At 35.4% G+C, this 20,443-nt stretch overlaps 1 protein-coding gene across 2 annotated transcripts in view; it reads left to right on the forward strand.

The window, feature by feature from the left end:
- Window positions 1-20,443, forward strand: part of AFG1L (AFG1 like ATPase) — a 64,382-nt gene that overhangs the window by 12,498 nt on the left and 31,441 nt on the right. For both annotated transcript variants that reach the window (XM_064707840.1, XM_064707839.1), the window contains exons 3-7: window positions 1,446-1,497; window positions 2,098-2,199; window positions 3,480-3,610; window positions 8,773-8,872; window positions 11,496-11,554. In XM_064707840.1, the coding sequence (XP_064563910.1) occupies window positions 1,446-1,497; window positions 2,098-2,199; window positions 3,480-3,610; window positions 8,773-8,872; window positions 11,496-11,554 (444 nt within the window). The remainder of the gene's footprint in view (window positions 1-1,445; window positions 1,498-2,097; window positions 2,200-3,479; window positions 3,611-8,772; window positions 8,873-11,495; window positions 11,555-20,443) is intronic.

The raw sequence follows: 20,443 nt of genomic DNA on the forward strand, positions 1-20,443 counted from the left end.
CAATGCTTTCAAAGTACTAGCAAATAGCTGCAGCCTTGTCAATTAATGGAATAGTTTCCAAACATCTGAAACCCTTTCCAGCCACAGATTGATGATACAAATTTTTGATTACCCTATTAATAGAGATCCAAATTAAATCTAAAAGGGGCTCTTGTGTAAGAGCCATGCTTGCATATTTTCTGAGTGAGCTGGTACTATAAACCCGAGATATTACCCTTCTACTTTTTGGTCATGCATTTTCTTTTATATTTAATTAGTGTTTTGTACTGACTCCTCTATTTCTTTACCACAGCACTGTATTTTCAAAAAGTGCTTTAGATTCAAGTTGTTTAGCAATTACCCAGCTCCAAATGAGACCACAGGGTTGCAATTTTAATTTTCTTCTGTGTTGGCTCAGCCCATAGAGCTCTGAAAGTGGAGCGCTTTAAAATAAGCAAATACTCTTCTGCAGTGTGTTTTGTGGATGTCTATTCAGGTTCATGGATTTGATTGAATTTTGGTAAGATTTCCAATGTTTTAGAAACTGTTTCTTTTTTGAATTATACTTGGAAGTGGCTGCGCATAGTACTGGGGGAAAGGGAAAGAGGACTATTTCAAATTGAAAGTCTTAGCATTTCTGGAAGTTTTTGCATAAAAAATATATACTTGAGTAAAATAGATATCAAGTGTCATAACATATGTCCTGAAAAATATGAAGAGATTTAAAATTTTTAAGCAATATTCATTCCAGATGAAAGTAACTCACTTGAAAAAAAGGTTAATAAAAGGCATACTTTGAAAGTATATTTTTATATGTTTATATATTTATGCATATAAGGACATCTATATGCATGTGCATATAGATACATATTTTTACTGTGACTCTATTGATTTTAATAATGTTTAAACCAGAGATAATTTTAGGTTTAATATTCAAAGCTGAGAGAATAGTATGTGCAATGCTCATGGGCTTTGCAGCACTGATTTTCTGAGTCCTAATACTTTATCTCTTTAGCAGATCTGCTCTTATAGCTATTTAGTGCATATATCTATGCATAGTACCATACTACTTAACTTTATATCCTGTTTTTCTAAGACTATTTGCTCAAATGGCTTAATGAGGCAAAGGATTTGTTTTGATGAAGGTCGATTTGGAAACATTGAATCATTTTATGTGTTCTGATAAAAACACACATGTGCTAGGGCTGGGAATGGGAATATTTTTGCAGTGATCTGAAAAAACTCCAAATCCCAAGCCCTACATGTGTGTTTTGCTTCTTATGTAGAATTTGCACAATGATAACGTTACTTATGAATTCTGAGCTAATGATTTAGTCAAGGTTACACTTTGCTGCCTAGTGCTACTGCTGTGGTTAAGTGTAGCTTCTTTCGTACTTTATCACAGCCATGTGCTTGCTTTTATTTTAACCTATATTTATATTTACTCTTTTTCTCTTGACTTGCAGCTCTTTGCCAAAACCAACCCCCCAAAAGGTCTTTATGTCTATGGAGATGTTGGTAAGTATCATTTGCATCCAATAGAATTTTTTCTAAATTCATGTCTATTTGAATTCTGAAGTGTCTGAAAGCTGTATGTTTATGTAGCTTTATTGGTTTAATGGATCTGACTGGATGTAACATTATGATGTTATTTAATATAATTACACTCTGAATGCTGGAAGCTGTTTGATTGGACCACATTACTGTGTGTAGTTGTTTTCAGCATTACCCATTCTCTTATATTTAAGAATGCAATTTAAGAATTTGGGAACTAATTGTGGGAGAAAGATCATAAATTCTAATTGTAACAGTGCAGCATGAAAACATACTTGCTTTCTAAATGAAATACTAACATGTCTTATGGGTGTATGGGGAGTAATTTGTGCAACCTTTGGGCCACGTCTGTATTTTAAAACAGAAAAAAAATGTAGTTGTAGTTCTTCCAAGTTTTTGAACAGAAAATATAACTGCTCCTCACAGCAGTCTGGTTTTGTACTTAGCCTGTGGAAAATTAGAGTTTCATTAGGGCCAAGCTGACAAACAGTCATTACTGTAATCAGTACATACTGCTCTTAAATTAACTACCTCTTGAGTGATTTTTATTGTTCTTACTTGAAGGCACAGGAAAGACAATGGTGATGGACATGTTCTATTCTCACTTAGAAGTAGAAAAGAAAAGGAGAGTCCATTTTCATGGCTTCATGTTGGATGTACACCAGAGTAAGTGCAGACACAGGTATTGACAAGAATTTTATAAAATACAGTATCTATTAAAAAGTCTGTCTCATATTCATATTAATCACTGTAATTTTATTTAAATATTTAAGCATAAAGAAAAGTAAAAAAAAATAGAAGAAAAGTTAATGCATGCTAGCATTGTTTATCATACCAGCATAGATATTAATTGCATATTATTTTTCAAGTATCTTTTCTGAAAGAAAAATATACATACCTGGTTGTATCTATAACTTGAGTATATTGCTTAGAGTGAAATATTTAACTAAATGTTTTCCAGGTGCCACTTAGCTTACCTGAAATCTGAAGAAGGCAATTGCTAAAACTGAAATGGGAAGGTTAAACTCACTCTGTATTTTGAATAAGCAATAACTAAATCAGATATAAATGCCAAGGAGACTGGGACCTATTCTGGTTGAGTAACTTAGTAATCTGTCAGTAATTCAGAGGAAAAGAGCAATAGAAAGAAGCACATCCCAAGTTTCAGAAAATTTTCTGATCAGCTGAATAAGGCGCTTTGTTTTGACAGGGATGCTGTTCTAAAGACTTTAAAACTTGCTTCTGTTTCTAAATTCTGTGACCTTAAAATACTGTCAAATTGTTAACTATTACTTTATTTTACAAGTGTTGTGACAGCTGCATTTTTCTTGGGAAACTTTCACTGGTGTAAATAACTCAAGCCACTTTTTAGTGCCCACTTTTCAATCGTTGCTGGGTCACTTGAGATTTTCTGTTTCCATTTCTTGTCATTTGTGCTTAATCTTAACAAGGGTAGCTTCCTTCTGCAGGATCCTTTTTTCCTGAATCTTTGTTTATAGTCAGGTGCAATACAATCCATGAGACAGTAAAGTATGGATTTAATTATCTTACCGTACGCCATTATCATCATCTTCATGTGTTGAAGTATAACTGCATTGCTACATCTGCCTTCTTTTAGCTAAATGCATTCTAAGAATACCTTCAGAGCAAGATAAAACTCCAAATTGTATCAGTTTATAGAGGATAGAGTGCATAGCATTCAAGATATTTTTGACATTTGTTTTACAGCCTTCTAAACAAAATAAGAATCACAAAATCTGTGAGCTTTTATCTGTTGTGTGGATGTGGTTGTAAAGTGTTTTAGCCTCTTGAAACTGGATTAAGTTTGAAGTTTTCTTATTTTTACTGGACCAGTTTACTTTTTATTTGTTAGCTCAGTAATTTGTTCTTCCTGTCTTAGAAAAAGAAATAAGAAATATTTGTTCTTTTCTCTTTTATCATCTAAGGAATACATCGCCTTAAGCAGAGCTTACCAGAGAGAAAAGCTGGATTTATGGCCAAATCATATGACCCAATTGCACCTGTGGCAGAGGAAATAAGCAGAGAGGCTGCTCTCCTGTGTTTTGATGAGTTTCAGGTAAGTCATAGATTACTCTTTCATTTCAAGGGAAACTTCATAAAATTACTTTTGATCTTAAAATACGGTACCTGTTACTGCTAATGCAGTATTTGAGTCACTGGCCAGTAGTGACTGGTAGAAGTTAAAGACTAGAAGTCACTTTACAGGTTTGAAGATGGTAGGGTTTGGGTTTTTTTTCCACAACAGACAAGATGCAGGTTAGCAGTGTAAGTCCCCTTGCAGTGTTTTTGTTTATCAGTCTGGTCATTGATCATACACTGAGGTATTAGAGTTTGTTGAGAGGCTCATGAATTCTTCAGGACAGGGACCATCATCCACCTGATCCTTGCTTGCCACTGATCGTTGCTTTTGTAGTTCATATAATGCAACAAACACTGACAATATGATTAAGGATTTTGAGAAACTTCTATTGAATTAAATGTGAAAATTAAAAATAAGTTTATAAAATTATCTTTGCCCAAGCTAACTTGATTATTTCATTTGTTTTACACAGTTTGTGAATGTTAATGTCACAAACTTAAATGTAAAATTCTTTATAAAAATGTTTAATAAAAAAAATAGAGGTATTTGGCAGCTTTAACCAGCTGAGATTTTTTTTTTTAATTCAGAGAGAAAATGCAGAACAAGATATGAACAGATCTATGTTAGTTCTCGAATCACCAATAGTAAAATAATCTATTAAGTGAAATTGTCTGTTATAGTGTTAAATTAATAAATTTCTAAAATGGATGGAGCAGTTTATGTCTCCTAGGTATTACTTTGCAAACCTGCACACTTGAGGAAATAACTGTCTATGGTTGGCTCCCATGAAGGGACTTTTGGTCAAGTAACAGTTGTTCTTGTTTTAAATTTCTCTTGCATTTTTCAAGTGGGGGTGGTTTCAGAATGCGTGGGGTCATTGCAATTGCTGCTGTTCGGTCATTTAATTTGTGCTCTGTCCAGTGAATATGGTTATGCTGGGCTTCCAAAACCTGAGTGTAAAATCTAAATACAGAGACAATTGTACTTACACAATGAAGAAATGAGAAGGTTTGGAAAGGGAATTGTTAATTGTCCCAGCATTAAATGCTCAAATGGTAGAAAATGGCTTTACCATGTATTAGTATAAATACCTGCTCATTGCTTTCATGTGGCAGTACTGTGGTGATTACAGACTGTCTGTCATATTTCCACATTTTAAAGGGAGAGACTGTGGTATATTTTGTGCCCAAGTTGATGGCCTGCTCCCCCTGCTGACTTGCTTGAGGTACACCAATGACTTCTGTTGTAAAAATCATCTGTTCTGTTGAACTGTTGCAGTTGGGAAATTAATACAAGAACTATACATTTTAAATGTGTTTCCAAGACTTTGCATTGATAAGTGAATTTTTAAAATCTACTTGGTTTGGATATACTAATACTCTACATTCACAGATTTCTGAATGGCTGGATTTCTTGCCTGATTTTCTGTAATGTGGAACTCTACACAGATTCTGCCTGATAAGAGGAGTTCCAGCTTTCTGAATTTTTTCAGAAGGCAATAAATTTGGGATAAGAAACCCTCTGCTTAAATAGTCATAAAGTAGTGCAATGACTGGGGAGAAGCTCACATGGTGAGACAGTTAACATTAATAATAAGGAGCCATATTTAATTTGAGATGTTTGCAGCTCATTTCTGCAGTGGAGATCAAGGCATTATTTCCCTGCAGTCTGATTTACTAGTATTTAAAGAACTGCTAGATTAAAACGAAACTGGTAAGAGCTGCAGGCTTAGAACATACACTGCTCTGACTTGTGGACAAAGCAAATCTCTGTTTTGACAGATGAAAAGTGAGGTTGTTTTGGCAAAATACTAGTGTGTGGAAACAACATCAGAAAACTATTGAGATTTGCTTTAAACACTTCAAGTTGCTTTCAGATGCCTGCTGAACAAAAAAAGGACAATAAGTTGAAATTAATTATTCATTTATCTTAAGAACAGAAACATAGATGACTGATATTTTAAACAGGGACAGCAGAACATATTGTTAATGCTCATTTTGCAGAGGAAACCAAATGCAGAACTTCAGAAGACAAAAGCATTGTTGAGATTGCATTTTCCTCATTGACAATGGGCTAAAGCAGAACAGAAGTATTCTGAAGTGAATCTTCCTGCAGTAAAGAACTATTAAGCAAATGGAGAATTGATAATTGATCTAGAAAAATATTTCAGTACTTTTACTTATTTTAAAAGTAATTTTCTGTGTTTCAATGTATTGTTGTGTTAAAATTTATGTTTTGATGTTTCTTTGTGCAAATACTGTGTGATGGCCAGGATCTCAGTGACAGCACTATGCTTCTGTGTTTGTCCATTTTGAAGCAGGATTTTGTCAGCAGTTGCCTGAGCCCCAGGCTGTCAAACTCTTAAAGCATTGCTGTGTCTTACTGATCTTTGTCATACAGTTTACTGGAAATATTGAAGTCTTTTTTTCATCACAGAACTCTTAAGCCATTCTGAAAATATCTTCATTTTGAAGAAAAACCCTAAAATTAAGCCATTTGTAATGATGAGATTTCAGAGCACAGGGGTGGCTAGCAGTGACCAAATAACTATACACAGGTGGTTAGAAGCTCTAATTTTGGCACAGGACTGTAACCTGTGTTATTATTTATAATAAAACCAGAGTCTCTCCTTCTTGGGAAGCTGAGAGATGATGCAGTGTTAACCTTAAGGTACCAGTGGTACCATCTGGACTACAAAAGTGAACGAACAATTTAGGGAGTTTTTACTAACCTACATTCTATTAAAAGCCTCTAATAAAAATTAGGCTCTTATTTTTGTGCTAATACTAATTGCTGATAATACATGCTTATGTTTGTCATTCATTACGTGGAACTGTACCAATCAGTGGCTGACTGAGTCTCAGGCACTTAAACATGTAAATTAACTATTAGTCTAGTGTCTTCGCTTTTTTTTCCTTTTTTCTCTTAAATGCTAATGAAATTTCTCCATTCTCTCCTCTAGCAGGCTCTCCTTATTGGTAATTTGTAGACTTTGCTTTTGTTATCAGTTGCAATAAATGTTGGATACAGTAAAAAAACATGAGAACTTACAATTCCTTAGTTATTGTCTTCTACCTGCTTTACCTTGTAGAAATTTTCTATCTTTTCTAAAATGTATTAGATAAAAAGAGCTCACATTTGCATCCTGCTCCTCAAAATGGCTCTTGCTTTTTGACAGAACTTTCAAGAGGTTTGTCGGGGGTTTTTTTTGTTTGTTGGTTTGGTTTTTTGTGTGTTATTGTGTATTATTGGGGGATTTTTTGTGTTTTCTTTTTTTTGTAATGGAGCTTAGAATTCTGCATCAAAAACCAGTTCTCATTAATAGGAGAATGCTATTGGGATTTTTATGTGAGCATTATTACCCTATCATTCCCTGCTTGCTAAAGGCAGCATGCTTTGTAGTACTATTAAACAAAAAGGTTTGTAATAAAATTATTTCTATAAGAGAATTTTTAAATTTGGCTTTTAGGTGTGCTTTGTGGTACAAGAAATTCAGCTACCCCTAAGATGCACATCTGTAGTGATTCCTTATGTGTCTTGTGTTCTTAGGAATGGGAGAAATTACTAAATTTTAGTATCCGGTAGAAATAAATTATTGCTAAGTGAAACATAAGCAAATGTGTAAAACTTAAGGTATGATAGTGAATTACTATTTTTTTTAATATCAGCTCTTAGGGAGCAGAGAGATGCAAACCTGAAGCGTGTGTAATTATGTAAAAGTTTGTTTTTTATAAAGGAAAAGAATCTATATTAAGGCATTAATAGAGCAAAATAGAAAAAATCTTTGGAAGAAGAAAGCTAGTGTTTATGTGTCGTTCATTAAGAATGTTACTGCTTCAAAACTAGCTGCCAGAAATGAAACCTAAGTCTTTTGCCTAAGTTTCTAGTGTAGTATTACCTTTCTTTTTTTTCTGCACTGAAAAGTAATTTAGAAATTACTTTTGGAAGCATTATGAGGGGTGGAGGGGTGTGGAGTAGAAGAAAACATTATGCTGGGTAGAACTTTCTGTGATGGCACATGTGTTGATATCACAACATACACATCTAAGGTGCTGAAAGCTCAACATTCTCTCAATCTCTTGTGTAATGGGTATAATTCCCAGCATGCCACCACTGGTTTATTTCCTCAGAACTGTGGTCTGTTTTGGCAAGCCAAAATGCAACAAGTGTCTTTATAATAACCACAGGGTCTGCAGGAAAATGAAGTGTAATTGTCACAAAGATGGATTATGTATTAAGGTGGTGAACTCCTGTAAAATATGAATTGCTGGTTTTTCAGAAAAACTTGATGCATTTCTTTACAGCATTGTTCCTGTATCCTTTTATTTCGTGGTACTATAAAGCAAATTTGTTAAGCTAAAATTAAGATGCTTAAAGAAATTTTACTTAATGGCTTATCTTGTAGTCATTTTTTCTCCTTACCCCTCCCCAGTATCTCTTGTTCTACCCATTTTTATTTTTCATTCGTGTTTTGTGCCTGAAGGTTAGAAGAGGCTGACTGTGCTGAAAGTGACTGCCTGCCTTTTGATTATTCATGGACAGTAATAGAAGGCACTTAAAAAGAACAATGAAATTGCTTATTTTTGTGATGGGCCATCTGTTGAATTGTTTTTTGCAACAATCACACAATAGTATCTATGTCATATCATTCTATTTTCAACAGCAGCTGATTATGTATAGTTGGCTACTTGTCTTTATTTTCTGAAGTCCCATGACCATTTTAAATTCACCTCTGCAAACCTTTGCCTCAAAGGTAATAGAAATGTAAAATAGCCGGTGTGTATCTCTTTTTATCTTCTGTTTTTTTTCATGTTGTTCCTAATTAAGTAGGCTCTTAAATGTTTAGGTCTGTTTTCTGTGTCTCCCACCTGTAGTTTCATAATAGAAGTCAACATGGAATCATTTAGCAATTGGTAAAGAAATGGTGGAGTTCTGCAATAAAGAGTGGGCAAGTTTTGAAAGACTGTGGTACATTCACTGCTTATTAATTATCCCTTTTATATTTTTCTCACCAAGCAATAATTAGAATCTTTTTCCACGGCTTTCACTAACAAGCATTTTCCTAGCTACAAAGCCACTTGCAGATCTATTGCAGCAGAAGCTGAAAGCAAGATATAACAAATGTGTTGTCTTCTCAGGTCACTGACATTGCTGATGCCATGATTCTGAAGCAGCTTTTTGAAAATCTCTTCCAAAACGGGGTTGTCGTTGTGGCAACATCTAACAGGCCACCAGAAGGTAAAAACAAACATTCTACCACTGTTACCCAAATCCAGTGAATCTCAGTATCTTACAAAACAGTTGTATTTGTATCATACAGTGTTCAGTTCTAAGGAACTCTATTGACTGCAAGAATCAGAGATACTCCAGCTTGTCCCCTAGTTTTTCTTGTTCTTAAAGAAGGAAAGGTTTTTCACTTAATCTTACCCTTCCTGTATCTTGAACTCAGTGTTCTTTCCTCCATCACTCTCAAAACCTCCTGTGTTTTCTGATCTCCTCTGCTCTATCCAAACCAGTGAGAGGGTGTTTGGGCACAGGGCAGTTGAAGAGGGGTAAAATATTGCCTGTTCTGAATGTGTTTAAGGATAGGAAAAGATCAGATCCTGCCAAAGAAGGGGAATGATATCACATGGCTTCCCAATTTCTAACTCAGAAACTTGCAGATGTGGTCCACTAGCTTGAAGGAGGGCCACTTACCAAGATGCCATTTTTACTTTCTTACAAGCTGGTCTGAGAGAATTAAGTGGAGAGCTCTTTCCATTTCTACCTCTTTTTTACAGTGACTAGTCCTTTCTAGTGATTAGCTAAGTAGATCCTTCTACATAGTTCCCAAATCTGTATGGGTTTTAACCATTCAGTAACTGTAATTTTTTGTGAAGGAGAGAAATGTTTGTGTTATAGAGTATTAGTAGTTAGCATAATGCATAAACTTTTATGACATTTCAGATTGATCAATTTCAAATACTGAAGGGTTACCTTAATTGTTAACTGTAACAACCATTAATTTTCCTACCCAAATTAATTGAGTAAAAGACAATCACTAATGCTGGGCAATTCTACAATGAACTTTATCTTGGCAAAAAACAAAAAACAACAAAAACAACACCCCAAAACAACAAAAAAAACCCACCCAGATGTTTTTATTAGGGAAGAAAATTATTTCCCATTGGCTTATTTTCCTTTTCTGCACAAAAAAGATGGAATTGTAACTGCTGTAGTTGTGTTGATTACAGATAGACTGAATGCTGGTGCTTTACTCACTTGAGAGCCATCCTTGGGTTGTTTTTAATAACTACTCTTTAAAGTTCAGGAGAATTTTTTACCATAACCTGAGGATTGTAGCCAGTGCTTTAAATCAAGATGTCATTTTGTGACCTTTATGGTTGTATGGGTGTTTTTCATATACATTAAGTCACTGTATCAACCTGAAATACATCCACCTATATTAAGTACCCCAGAGAATGACAAGAACAGCATTTCCAAAATTACTGTTTATTTTTCTGATCTCATGAAACAGAGACATAATACACAGCTCACAGTCCTATTAGCTAGGAGAACTAATGGGAGTAGCTGTCTTACATTACTGTTACATGTTCACTAATTTTTGCAAGTAAATATGCAGTTGATTGCTATATATTTTAACAAACGTATGATCATCCTGATTTGCTGAGTTGGGAATGAGCATGATGCATGGTTTCCTAGAACTTTTTTAGTAATTAGGGTAATGGAATTATCTTTACTGCTAATTTTTCTAAATGTTTCCACATACATATCCAATTTTGTTGGCCTGTTGGTGTCTCATAGATGCAGCATCTTCTGTCCACTGTGAGGTGTTGGTAAAGTATAAAAGCTTTAGTGTAGCTGTGGCCTTAAGGCCTTATGGGGAATATAAAGGATAATCATAACCTGGCATGTGCTTTGTGTGAAATTTTGGTGATATCTCTGCCAGCTGTCTGTATTCTCTTTATTCATTCTTTTGTCAGCTATAGGTGCTAAGCTGCCTTTTTATAAGGCTTCTGAATATTAATGAAACAGAGCAGATCTTCATGCAGTTTTAAATTATTGTGTTTTCAAAGAAGTTATTCTGTTATGAACTTGTTGGGCAGTTGGTTAATTTCCAGAGAAGAAACGTTTATGTTGTATAAATGTATAGAGATAAGTAAGATGAAAAGTGCTGCTTTGCAGTTTTTGTTAATTTGTATTTTGTTTGATGATGCAGTTCTGCATTTTGTTACATAATATACTATTTTTTTCTTTATTCAGTTGTATTTTTAGCAACTTTGCCTAAGTTTGCATATTAATTTAATTTTCAGGTTTTTGGACTTAAGGGTGATCCTTTTTCTTGCTTTTGAGGAGGAAGTGTACCTGGCAGAATTGCTAGAAGATAAAGCATATCACAGAACATCAAATAAGAATGATGCTAACTTAGTAAAGACAAATTGTATAATTTTAGTTTGTGTGGGGTTTTTGCCCTCTGCCAAATACTTGGGTTTAGCAGTTGCATAGTTTGGCCTTGCAATCTATACCAATGTATACCCAGTATTACAAATATTTTTTAAACCCTTACTTTAAAACAGATACTGCTCTAATATCTTCTTCTAGAATTACTTTTATGTCATTAGAGATCTAAGTCATTTTTTGCTTCCTGCTGTTTTCACATTTCTAGGGATGTTCCATTCTACCTTAAGAGTGTTTTGAATTTTTGTATAGTAAAAGAAGAGAAATGGATTTTAGCTCTCCTTTTCTGCCTTTTGTTCCTCCTCCTGTCTCCAGCAACACTGAGTTTTATTTGCTAGACTAGAAGACAAGCTGATGTTATTAAGACTAAGTAGCAAAATGGTACTGATTTCCTTTCTTTCAGATCTCTATAAAAATGGTCTTCAGAGGGCTAATTTTGTACCATTCATTGCTGTGCTGAAGGTAAGGAGAGCCACTTGTTTAATGCTTTTCAGTTTTGCCTGCTTTATTAATTAATTTGTAGAAGATTTGTAGAGGATTGCTTTAGTGCAAGTTTCCACATTATATATATCTGCTTTAGCTCTTTTGAACAAAACTAATTGAAAGTAAGGCAAGAAGGGACTTTTTCCTTTTGGAATTAACATGTTTTTAAAGCTGGACTTTTTTAACATGACAAAAAATTATCTTTTTTGACTAAGACAACAGAAAGTGGTTTTTTTGGATAAGATTTTCCTGCTGGTGCAGGTATGCTGTGTAACATAGTGTCCCTCTAATATTTATACTGTGTTGTACTTGTGGGTATCTTACATTTATAATGTTAGAACAGCTTGCAGTTACTTTGATGTAAGGAAAGTCGGGTTTGTTCTGTACTTCTCAATTACCTTGTTTCTGGGTCTTTCTCGTGTGTAAGTAGGTTTTTTTTTCAATGGCTGTTTGTGAGGCTTCACATAATGTTCAAGAAGCAGTGGCTCTGCAGCAAGCTTCCTTCAGTCTGCATGTTGTATTGTGGGAGGTCAAAAACTATAATAGCTTCATTTAAATTTAAAAATGGAGGATCCTTCCTCTGTGAATAACACAATTGGTGCTTATTTTGCTGTTAAAAAGAATACAAGCTGAAATGACACTTAAAAGTTGTGGACAAGTTGCAGATATTTTTTATTCCTAAGCTACAATTGTATTGTTATGTTATTGGGGGCTAACATACAGGTCTCTTATCCTGCTCTGGATTGACATGACATATAAAATGGAAATATCAGCGTCTCCCTACTTCACAGAAGTATTGCTAGAATAAACACATAAATAATGTTAAATAATATTGTTATCTAGGATAAAAGAACTGTAAGGTTGAGTTTAGGTAGGTTTGGCTTTTTGATAGGAGATTTGGAATTGCTGAATTGATGCATTGACTGGATGTTTCTGCTCAGATGGTCAGCAGTAAAGCAGCTGACAATGCCTAGCAGTTTCAGTGGGCCCTCTCAGAATTATAAGATTGCTTAATTGCCTAAGAACCTTTGAAAATCCCATCTAATGTTGACATTTTTACAATTATCAGGTTTAAAAGTTAATATGCCATTGACATGATTATGGCACTCTGGTGCATCTCAGAACGGCTGTGTATGAAGTCAGGGACGTTACCTGGTTCTTACCTGGATGGCTTTAGAGAAGTAAGGACCATAAAAACAAATTAACAACCACTTCCATTACAAATTGTTGAAAAGGGTTTATTTTGTAGCTGTCTGCATAGGATGAGAGCTCCCAATCATAGAGTATTTTCAAGCATAGAAGCCGTTTCATATGCATTTGTTTTTTGAAATGCAGCAACCATGGAGATCATTCTTTTCTATATGTCTTTCTTTGTTGACTCCTAGTTTTCTCCCTGATAAACATAAGACTCTTTCATTTCAGTGATCATCAGGCTTTTGGAATACTTATCATATATGCTTATTTATAGTGTCCTTTTCTGTCTTTTTAGCTAGCTGAATTTAAAAAATGTGAAATGTAGTTTATGCATCAGAGCACCTCATCAGGACTGGGAAGGTAATAAAAATTTTTTAGTAGGAAATAGATGGAATGCTGAGAGAAGCAGTAAAGGTGGCTTAGTCTAAAGAATGGAGTAGTGCAAAAAGAAACAAGTAGCACAACCCAGACAAGAGGCAGATGAATATTATCATCATAATGAATGAAGGGAGAAGCAAATGTTAACGTAATCCACAAGGGCAAATACTGGATTTCCTGTCCTTGTTCTTTTTCCCAGCACCTTTGTGTTTTTACACTGCTCTAAATATATGTGCTTTCAATGTCACTTTAATAAATATTACCAGTGTAACAATATTCTTTCCCAAAGGCATAATGACCAAAAGCTGGATCAGAGAAAGCTTATTCACAAAATACTTCTCTGACCCTGGTTGGGAAGTGGAAGGATAAGGGCATGACATTAAAATTATCAATAAAAAATACTGAAATTTTCATTTTTAATTCAATATAGCAGAAGTTAGCATTTAAAAACCACACTGGAATGTATTCTAGAGTACGATTTTAACCATTGACCTTTACATTACAAAGGTGTGGATAGAACATTGATTCTCTGGCTTTGGTGGTTTGAGCAATGCAGATTTAGGCCTCCCCAATGTGTAGAATCTGTGTGATGACTTTGGTGTGAATGGATAAAGTAGCTTCTGCCTCAGATGTGCATAATTCTGTGACTAGGAAATGTAAATGTGATTTCTTCTGGGATTTTTGTGAAAATATGAAGGAAAACACTGCATTGGTTGCTTGCAAATATTTGATTTACTGTCTTCTCAACCTTTCCCTCAATCCAAGCCATGTGTGTCTGTCAGTCTCATCTGACCTGTCACCTGGTACTGGCTTTGACAGCTGGGACTAACTCCTGGCTTAGTTTTCCCTGGGCTCAGAGCCTCCCAGAGGGCTTTTATTTGGGGTTTAGTGTGAGTGAATAGGTGGGTTGGTTTTGTTTGTTCTTTTCAGTAATTAACTTTTATGATCATATATCTTAAAATAAGACTTGAGCACTTAAAGTAGTTCAAGTAGCTCAGCACAGGAGTTTCAAATTTCTTTAAATGTTCTTGGGAAGGCAGAATGAATGGAAACTATTGGCAGTATATTTCTGTGAAAAAATGCTTCACTTGAAATAGATTTCAGGCTCTTTTCATTTTTGTCAGTGGAACACATACTTTCTAGATACCTGGGTAACTGTTACACAAATATCTTTTCTTGTCTTCAAATGATCAAAAGTAATGGTTTCTTCCTCAGATCTAGAGTTACCCGTGTTCATCCTCAATTTTGTTTTTATTTTCTACAGTCTATGTAATTCCAATATCTGTGTTTGAGTTCTGTTTTTTACAAAGATAACTGTAAAGCTGTTTCTGGGGAATAAGCAAAAGAGTGAGATAGCAGTCTAGAGAAGATACAGTTATCTTCCAGAGTTTGTCCATGTTGTCTTTCTAGGTGGTAAATTGCTGGGACAAGTGATTGTTGTGTGAGGTTGCAACTGAAAAGTTCCAATTTTTAGAGCCACATGAAAACTTCAGGTCCTACAGCTGGTAGCCACATAAAAGCCCCAAGTCTGTGTCATTGGGCAGGTCAGTAACAGCACTGGCAGCTTTTTTTGCCCTGTATGTGCTCCCAGTTCAATTCTGATCTTATCCCAGTGTTCTCTTCTTTTGAAATATTAAATAGTTTAAGGTGTATTTTTTCGGTGATTCTTAATCCTCTAACTCAAAGCTTTATAAACAGGGGAAAACTCTGAATTCATCAGTTCATTGTTGTGGCTATGATTCTTTGGGACGCTGTATTCCTTATGAAAGAGTTTAGTTTCTGCAATAGATAAGAGTGCTTCTTCAATCTATGAAATTTTACAAAGATAGAGCTTTACAGAGAAAAGAAGAAAAATTTTTAGGAAGAAAAATCTTTTAATTCTATAATTGTAATTCGATTCAGTCTGTTCCAATTGAGCTTTTAATCTCACAGGATCTCTTGCTGAGCATTTTAAAGTGTGTGGAATTCCTATGTGAATTTTTTTTTAAAGACAGTACTTGAGAAAACCATTGATTGCTCACAGTTACTTTGTTCAAATGCAGAGAGCAGAAATACTCTAAAAATTGATACTCTCTACCTAAAAGAAATATACAAAGTTTCTAAATGTTTTAAAGCTGATTTACAAATAAAGCTGTGTGTCTTGGAATCACAGAATTGTTAAGATTGGAAAAGACCTTGAAGACTATTGAGTCCAAGTGTTAACCCATCACTGCCAAGTCCATCACAAAACCATGTCCCCAGGTGCCACGTCTGCATGTCTTTCCTCCAGGGATGGTGTCTTGCTTCCTTGGGCAGTCTGTTCCGATGCTTGACAAACCCTTTTGGTGAAGAAATGTTAATCCCAGGTCCTTTTTTGCTGTGGAGCTTCCCAGCCATTCTGTCCCCAGCCTGTGGAGCTGCCTGGGTTGTTGGGAGGCAAGGGCAGGACCCAGCACTTGGCCTTGTTGGAGCTCACACCACTGGCCTTGGCCCATGGATTCAGCCTGGCCAGATCCTCTGCAGAGCCTTCCTGCTCCCAAGCAGATCAACATTGTGCTGACCTTTAACAACTTGATGTAAGATATTATGTGAGGCTCTTGGGAAAAAAAAAAAAAGGGAAAAAAGCATGCTTGAATTTACTGTTTTGGCAGTAATTTTGGCAACATTTTAATTTTGGCAGACATTTAATGAAGACATTTACATCGACCCTTAACTGTTCTGAAATCCTAACTCTAATTCAGTGGCTAGTTCAGTGTTTCATTCTCTGAAAGTCAGGAAGGAAAGCTCCTCAAATAATTTGTTGTGTAGAGTCAGTAACTCGAGTGAGCAGTTCTTGCGTTTCCGAAGGTTTCCTGGAAGTGTAGCATGAGGCTTCAAAATGTCAAGCTGTGCTGAAGTACCAAGTATGTAACTTCTGTGTTTTGTCAGGTTTTCTTCATGCAATAGATTTGCACTACACTAAATTTTAACTAAAAGTCAAAAAGTTTTAGGGCCCTTCATAGTCTGAGTATAACTTTAAAAAGCTAAATTTTAGAAAAAAATCTTTGGCTTTGGCTACCTGCATAAAGGGGAGGAATCAGCTGGAAACCTATTGTCAGTAGGACATGAATTTACTTTCAGCATCTCTTTTTCCCTTCTTTTTTTCCTTCTGCTATTAGGGACCAAATAATTATTTGTTTTAAATAATGTTTGGTTAAAATGACTTTTAACCGTAAGTAAGCATTGTACACTCCTCTCAAACAGAAAGCAATGCATTATTTATACGCTGTATTTCCCTGTCTTTCTTCAAATCAGTTCATGATTATTTATTTAGAATGTTGCTGGCTGTGGTTTTAATTAAAGTGCAGCCTTTCCTACAAAGCAAGAAACTGAGGAATTGAAAAGCATTTTCAGTTTTGAATAGCTTAGTATGGGAACGTGAAAAATACTTGTTTTAAAAACATTTAGAGCTGCCTCTAAGGAAATTGTGGGAGTTAGTTTTGTACAAAGGCATTTGGTAGATATAAAATGTCTTTGATGGTGCAGTCAGCTTTTGTCCAACCACCTGTGTGAGAAATGCAGGGATTTGTTGAGTGGCGGATCTGCCTCTCTCCTCCCCCCTCTCCCAAAAAAGTCATCTCCTTGATGAAATTGATTTGTCAGTTTGTTCCAGTCTAATGGTGTGATAGCCCAGCAGCTTTCAGTATGTTGAATAGTTAAAACCTGCTTTTGAGGTCAGTGTCAGCCACTCTGACCCCTGTGAACTGTCACCTGAGTCAGAATTGCAGGGATTAGGCCTTTGATATTGTGATGGCTTCGCCTATCAATTGACTTTTTCATTACTGAAGATGTTGGGCCTTTTGTTTCCCTTCTTAGTATGTAACCAAGCAAACTCCTAAGTAGAAGGAGCATTTGTTCTTGTTCTCTCTCTGTGCAAGTAATAGAAGTGCTCATCTTTTGTGAAGTGTACCTAATTAAACATAAAAAAAATAAAAATAGGAAATACAGCATGATTGCAAGTATTTTGTGCTGCAAGTATTTTTGAGCCTCAGTATAATTTCTGGGAAGTCTTAGTTTGATAAATTTGTGAGACTGTCAAGTAATAAAATGTTGTATATAGAAAGCAAGGTGTCAGATTAGAAGCTACCAATCCCTTCTGCATTCAGCCTTCTAAGCCTCTGTGTGTGTGTTAAATTTAAACAGCAGGGTTATTTGAAATTCTGTAGTTCAGAGCATGTAACTGTTACAATATTATATAATGTATCTATTTCTTTACTGTGTTCTCAAGGGATGAAGCTTTGTTTACCTTTTATATCTGTCTTAGGCACTTCCTACTAGACAGTTTATTTAGGTGCAGACCAAAACTTTATTTTAGGATTAAATAGTTGCTACTGTAACTCTGTGCTGGGCTTCTTGCCTTCTCCCTTTCTTAAATTGTTAGGATTTCCTGAGCTCTTGCTTGGTTTGTTTGCTCCTTGATTAAAATGAGTAAATGAAAGCATATCATAGATATGGAATAGTTGATTCCTGCTGTATCAGGGTAAATTAGTCTAATTACACGTGGCAGTTCTGTTTGCTTGTGATGTAATGTGAAATGAGGTCCTGCCTCCCCCTGAAAAGCCCGAGCCAATTAATAAAGCTTTTAAGCTCTTTGTCACAGGCCACCGTGGAGGTCTGCAGAGAAGAACTTTAATCCAATAAACATTTCATTTAGATCATGAAAAGAAAGCATGAGGAGAAGCTCCTACAAGAGAGGGTGTTACCAGCAATTCTAGTTGTGAAGAGATGTGAGGAATTTGCCAAATTAACCAAGAGGCCTTCATATTTAACACATAAATGTGTCAAAACTAATAATAGAATAATTTAATTTGAGTTGAACCTTATATTGTTAAAATTCTAAGAAGCCACAACTGTTTTCTTCAAAGACTTTGCTGTTGAGTTGGATGGACAGGGCAAGGGGAGGTTGTGAGAAACCCAGATAGCAAATAACACTGGCCGAAGCTGGTGGAAAGGGGGAAAAAAAGGAATAGATAATTAGGTGTAATTAGCGTGTATGAATTGTTGTCTCCCTGCCCTTGCCTTGAATAAATTTCAGAGAAAAAAAAAACCCTAGTGGCAAAAACCCTTTGATGTGAGAAGAGTCATTGTGATTTGGCAGCATAAAGGCAGTGTTTTATACTTCTTACATAATGGTTGTGATACAGAAAGAGTGAATGGACCCTGCACCCCCCAGCCTGCTTTACAGCAAGGACTTTTGGATTCCCTTGAAACAAAATGCATCAGAAGTTTTCAGTTGTGGGTAATGAGGTAGTGGACCTCATCAGAGCTAAGCGTAAGCCATCTTTAGCCTTTGTTTAGATCTTAATCGCTTTTTTTTTATTATTATTCTGGGAAATTCAGTTTCGTAAATCACGACTACTTTTTTTTTCCTTCTCTTTTTTTTTTTCCTGCCTGCCAACAGTTCTGGCAGGAGCAAAGGCTAATACTGGGGAAAAGAAATACAAATCAAATGTTAGAAAGAAAAACAACAGCATAAAAGAAATCTAGACAAATAACTTTGTCCAGGGTATAATTCCAGTGAAGTACATGTATTGGGATGAATTTGACCCTTAGCTTACGAAACATCATGTTATAAATTCAGCGTGAACTCTTGGTGTTTGTTTCTCACAGAACGCACAGCTTGCTTATTAGGAGATTGAAAGTTACAGTCATTACTGGTCCTTTAGCAAAACTGGGTGTTATGCAGTGATTTGTGGTTTGCAGGTGGGTTTTTTTCCTTTTGTATTTATTCTTATTCTGCAAGGAAGATTTTTTCAGAAGTGATGGGAAATGGGGAGCACTGTTCAGTGTAATTCTTAGTGCATGGAAGTTTACTCTGCCATTCTTCTGTTCCCTGACTGGAAAAAGGAGAGGCTACTTGTCTCTGAGCCGGCACAGCCACATCTGTACCTCCTGAATTCTTTCACTTTTGTCTGAATATCTGAAATACTATTCACAGAACAGTACATTTTAAGAGTCTCTCTTTTTATTCATGCACCATTATTTTACAAGTTAATTGTCTATTTTTCCTCCTCTTAGGGGGTAGCTGATTTGTAGCTAGACATTAAAATAAGTTATTGAAAAGTTGTACAATAGATCGTATGTTCCTTGTGGTTGCAAGAATGGTGGGGTTTCTTAGTTGTTAAAGTTTTGAAGGCTGTAATGTAAACTTGTGCAACTTCCACTGAATGAATTTTGCCTCTCAATTTATCTCTGCTAAACTCTTCAGTTCAAAGTTTTAGTGTTCTTGTCACAAGTCTAAGAAAAAGATTGATTGCAAAAGTTATATTTGGCAATATTTATTTTCCCAGATATTTTTGCCCTAAGTCCACTGAAAAATAATTTGCAAGCAAAATGTTTGTTATCCCCAATCAGCTTGAGAGTGATTGCTTTCCCTGATGTTGTACAGGATTTTTGGATGACGTTTAGAAAGTTTTCCTCCAAATTTGTTCATGTGGTTCTTTGGGGTTTTTTTATTTACTTTTGTTACATTGTTTGCAATTGGGATAAACATGAAGCATCTGAGGCTATTGCAATCGTTTCCCATATTTAATTATTGCTGAAGAATATAGGGGAAAAGACTGTAAAAAAATCTTTAGTTAACCCTGTAAAGCATTGCACTATTTTGTAGAGCAAATAGCCTTTTCTGCTTGAAGTTAATTTGGTCTGTGAAAGGCAGTACCTGAATACCATGCCAGATAAGTAATTATTCCTGATTGTAATGTTGGGGGTTTTTTTCAGGTATAGGTCACAAGAAATTCAGTTAGGGTAGAGTATGTACAAAGCTAAGAAATAGGCAGATTTTCTGTTGTAAGATTGTGTAAAAATTATTTACAGTTAATACTTGCACAAAGGTTAGAAAGGTTGATGAAGTGATACTTAGTTTTGCTTTACTATTCACTGCATGTCAGAATGTAATTATGACTGATTCATGAAACTGTCTTAGCAATGAACCATCTTTATTAAAATGCTGATCAAGAAAAGAGCTGACAGTAATAAAGAATAGAACACTTTAGTCTTGTTGCTTTTGAATGATTGCTAATTACCCCAGAGGTCATGTATAGTGCTTATGAGGATTCATTGACATTTTCTTTAAAGTCTACTGTTTCAACAACACCTGAACAAGGAGACAAAAACTATATGTGCATCCAACAATGCTTGGACCAAGTTTTTCTTCACCACCAAATACCTGGTGTTTCCCTTTCTTCTTCCTCCTCTCCCCGAGTACATCTCAGTCCCAAGGATTAGTGGAGCAGAAAGTTAGAAGTGCTACAAACTTGATTAATTTCCTCTTTTTTT

Source organism: Zonotrichia leucophrys, chromosome 3 (genome assembly GCF_028769735.1).
Source record: "Zonotrichia leucophrys gambelii isolate GWCS_2022_RI chromosome 3, RI_Zleu_2.0, whole genome shotgun sequence".
NCBI classification, from domain to species: Eukaryota; Metazoa; Chordata; class Aves; order Passeriformes; family Passerellidae; genus Zonotrichia; species Zonotrichia leucophrys.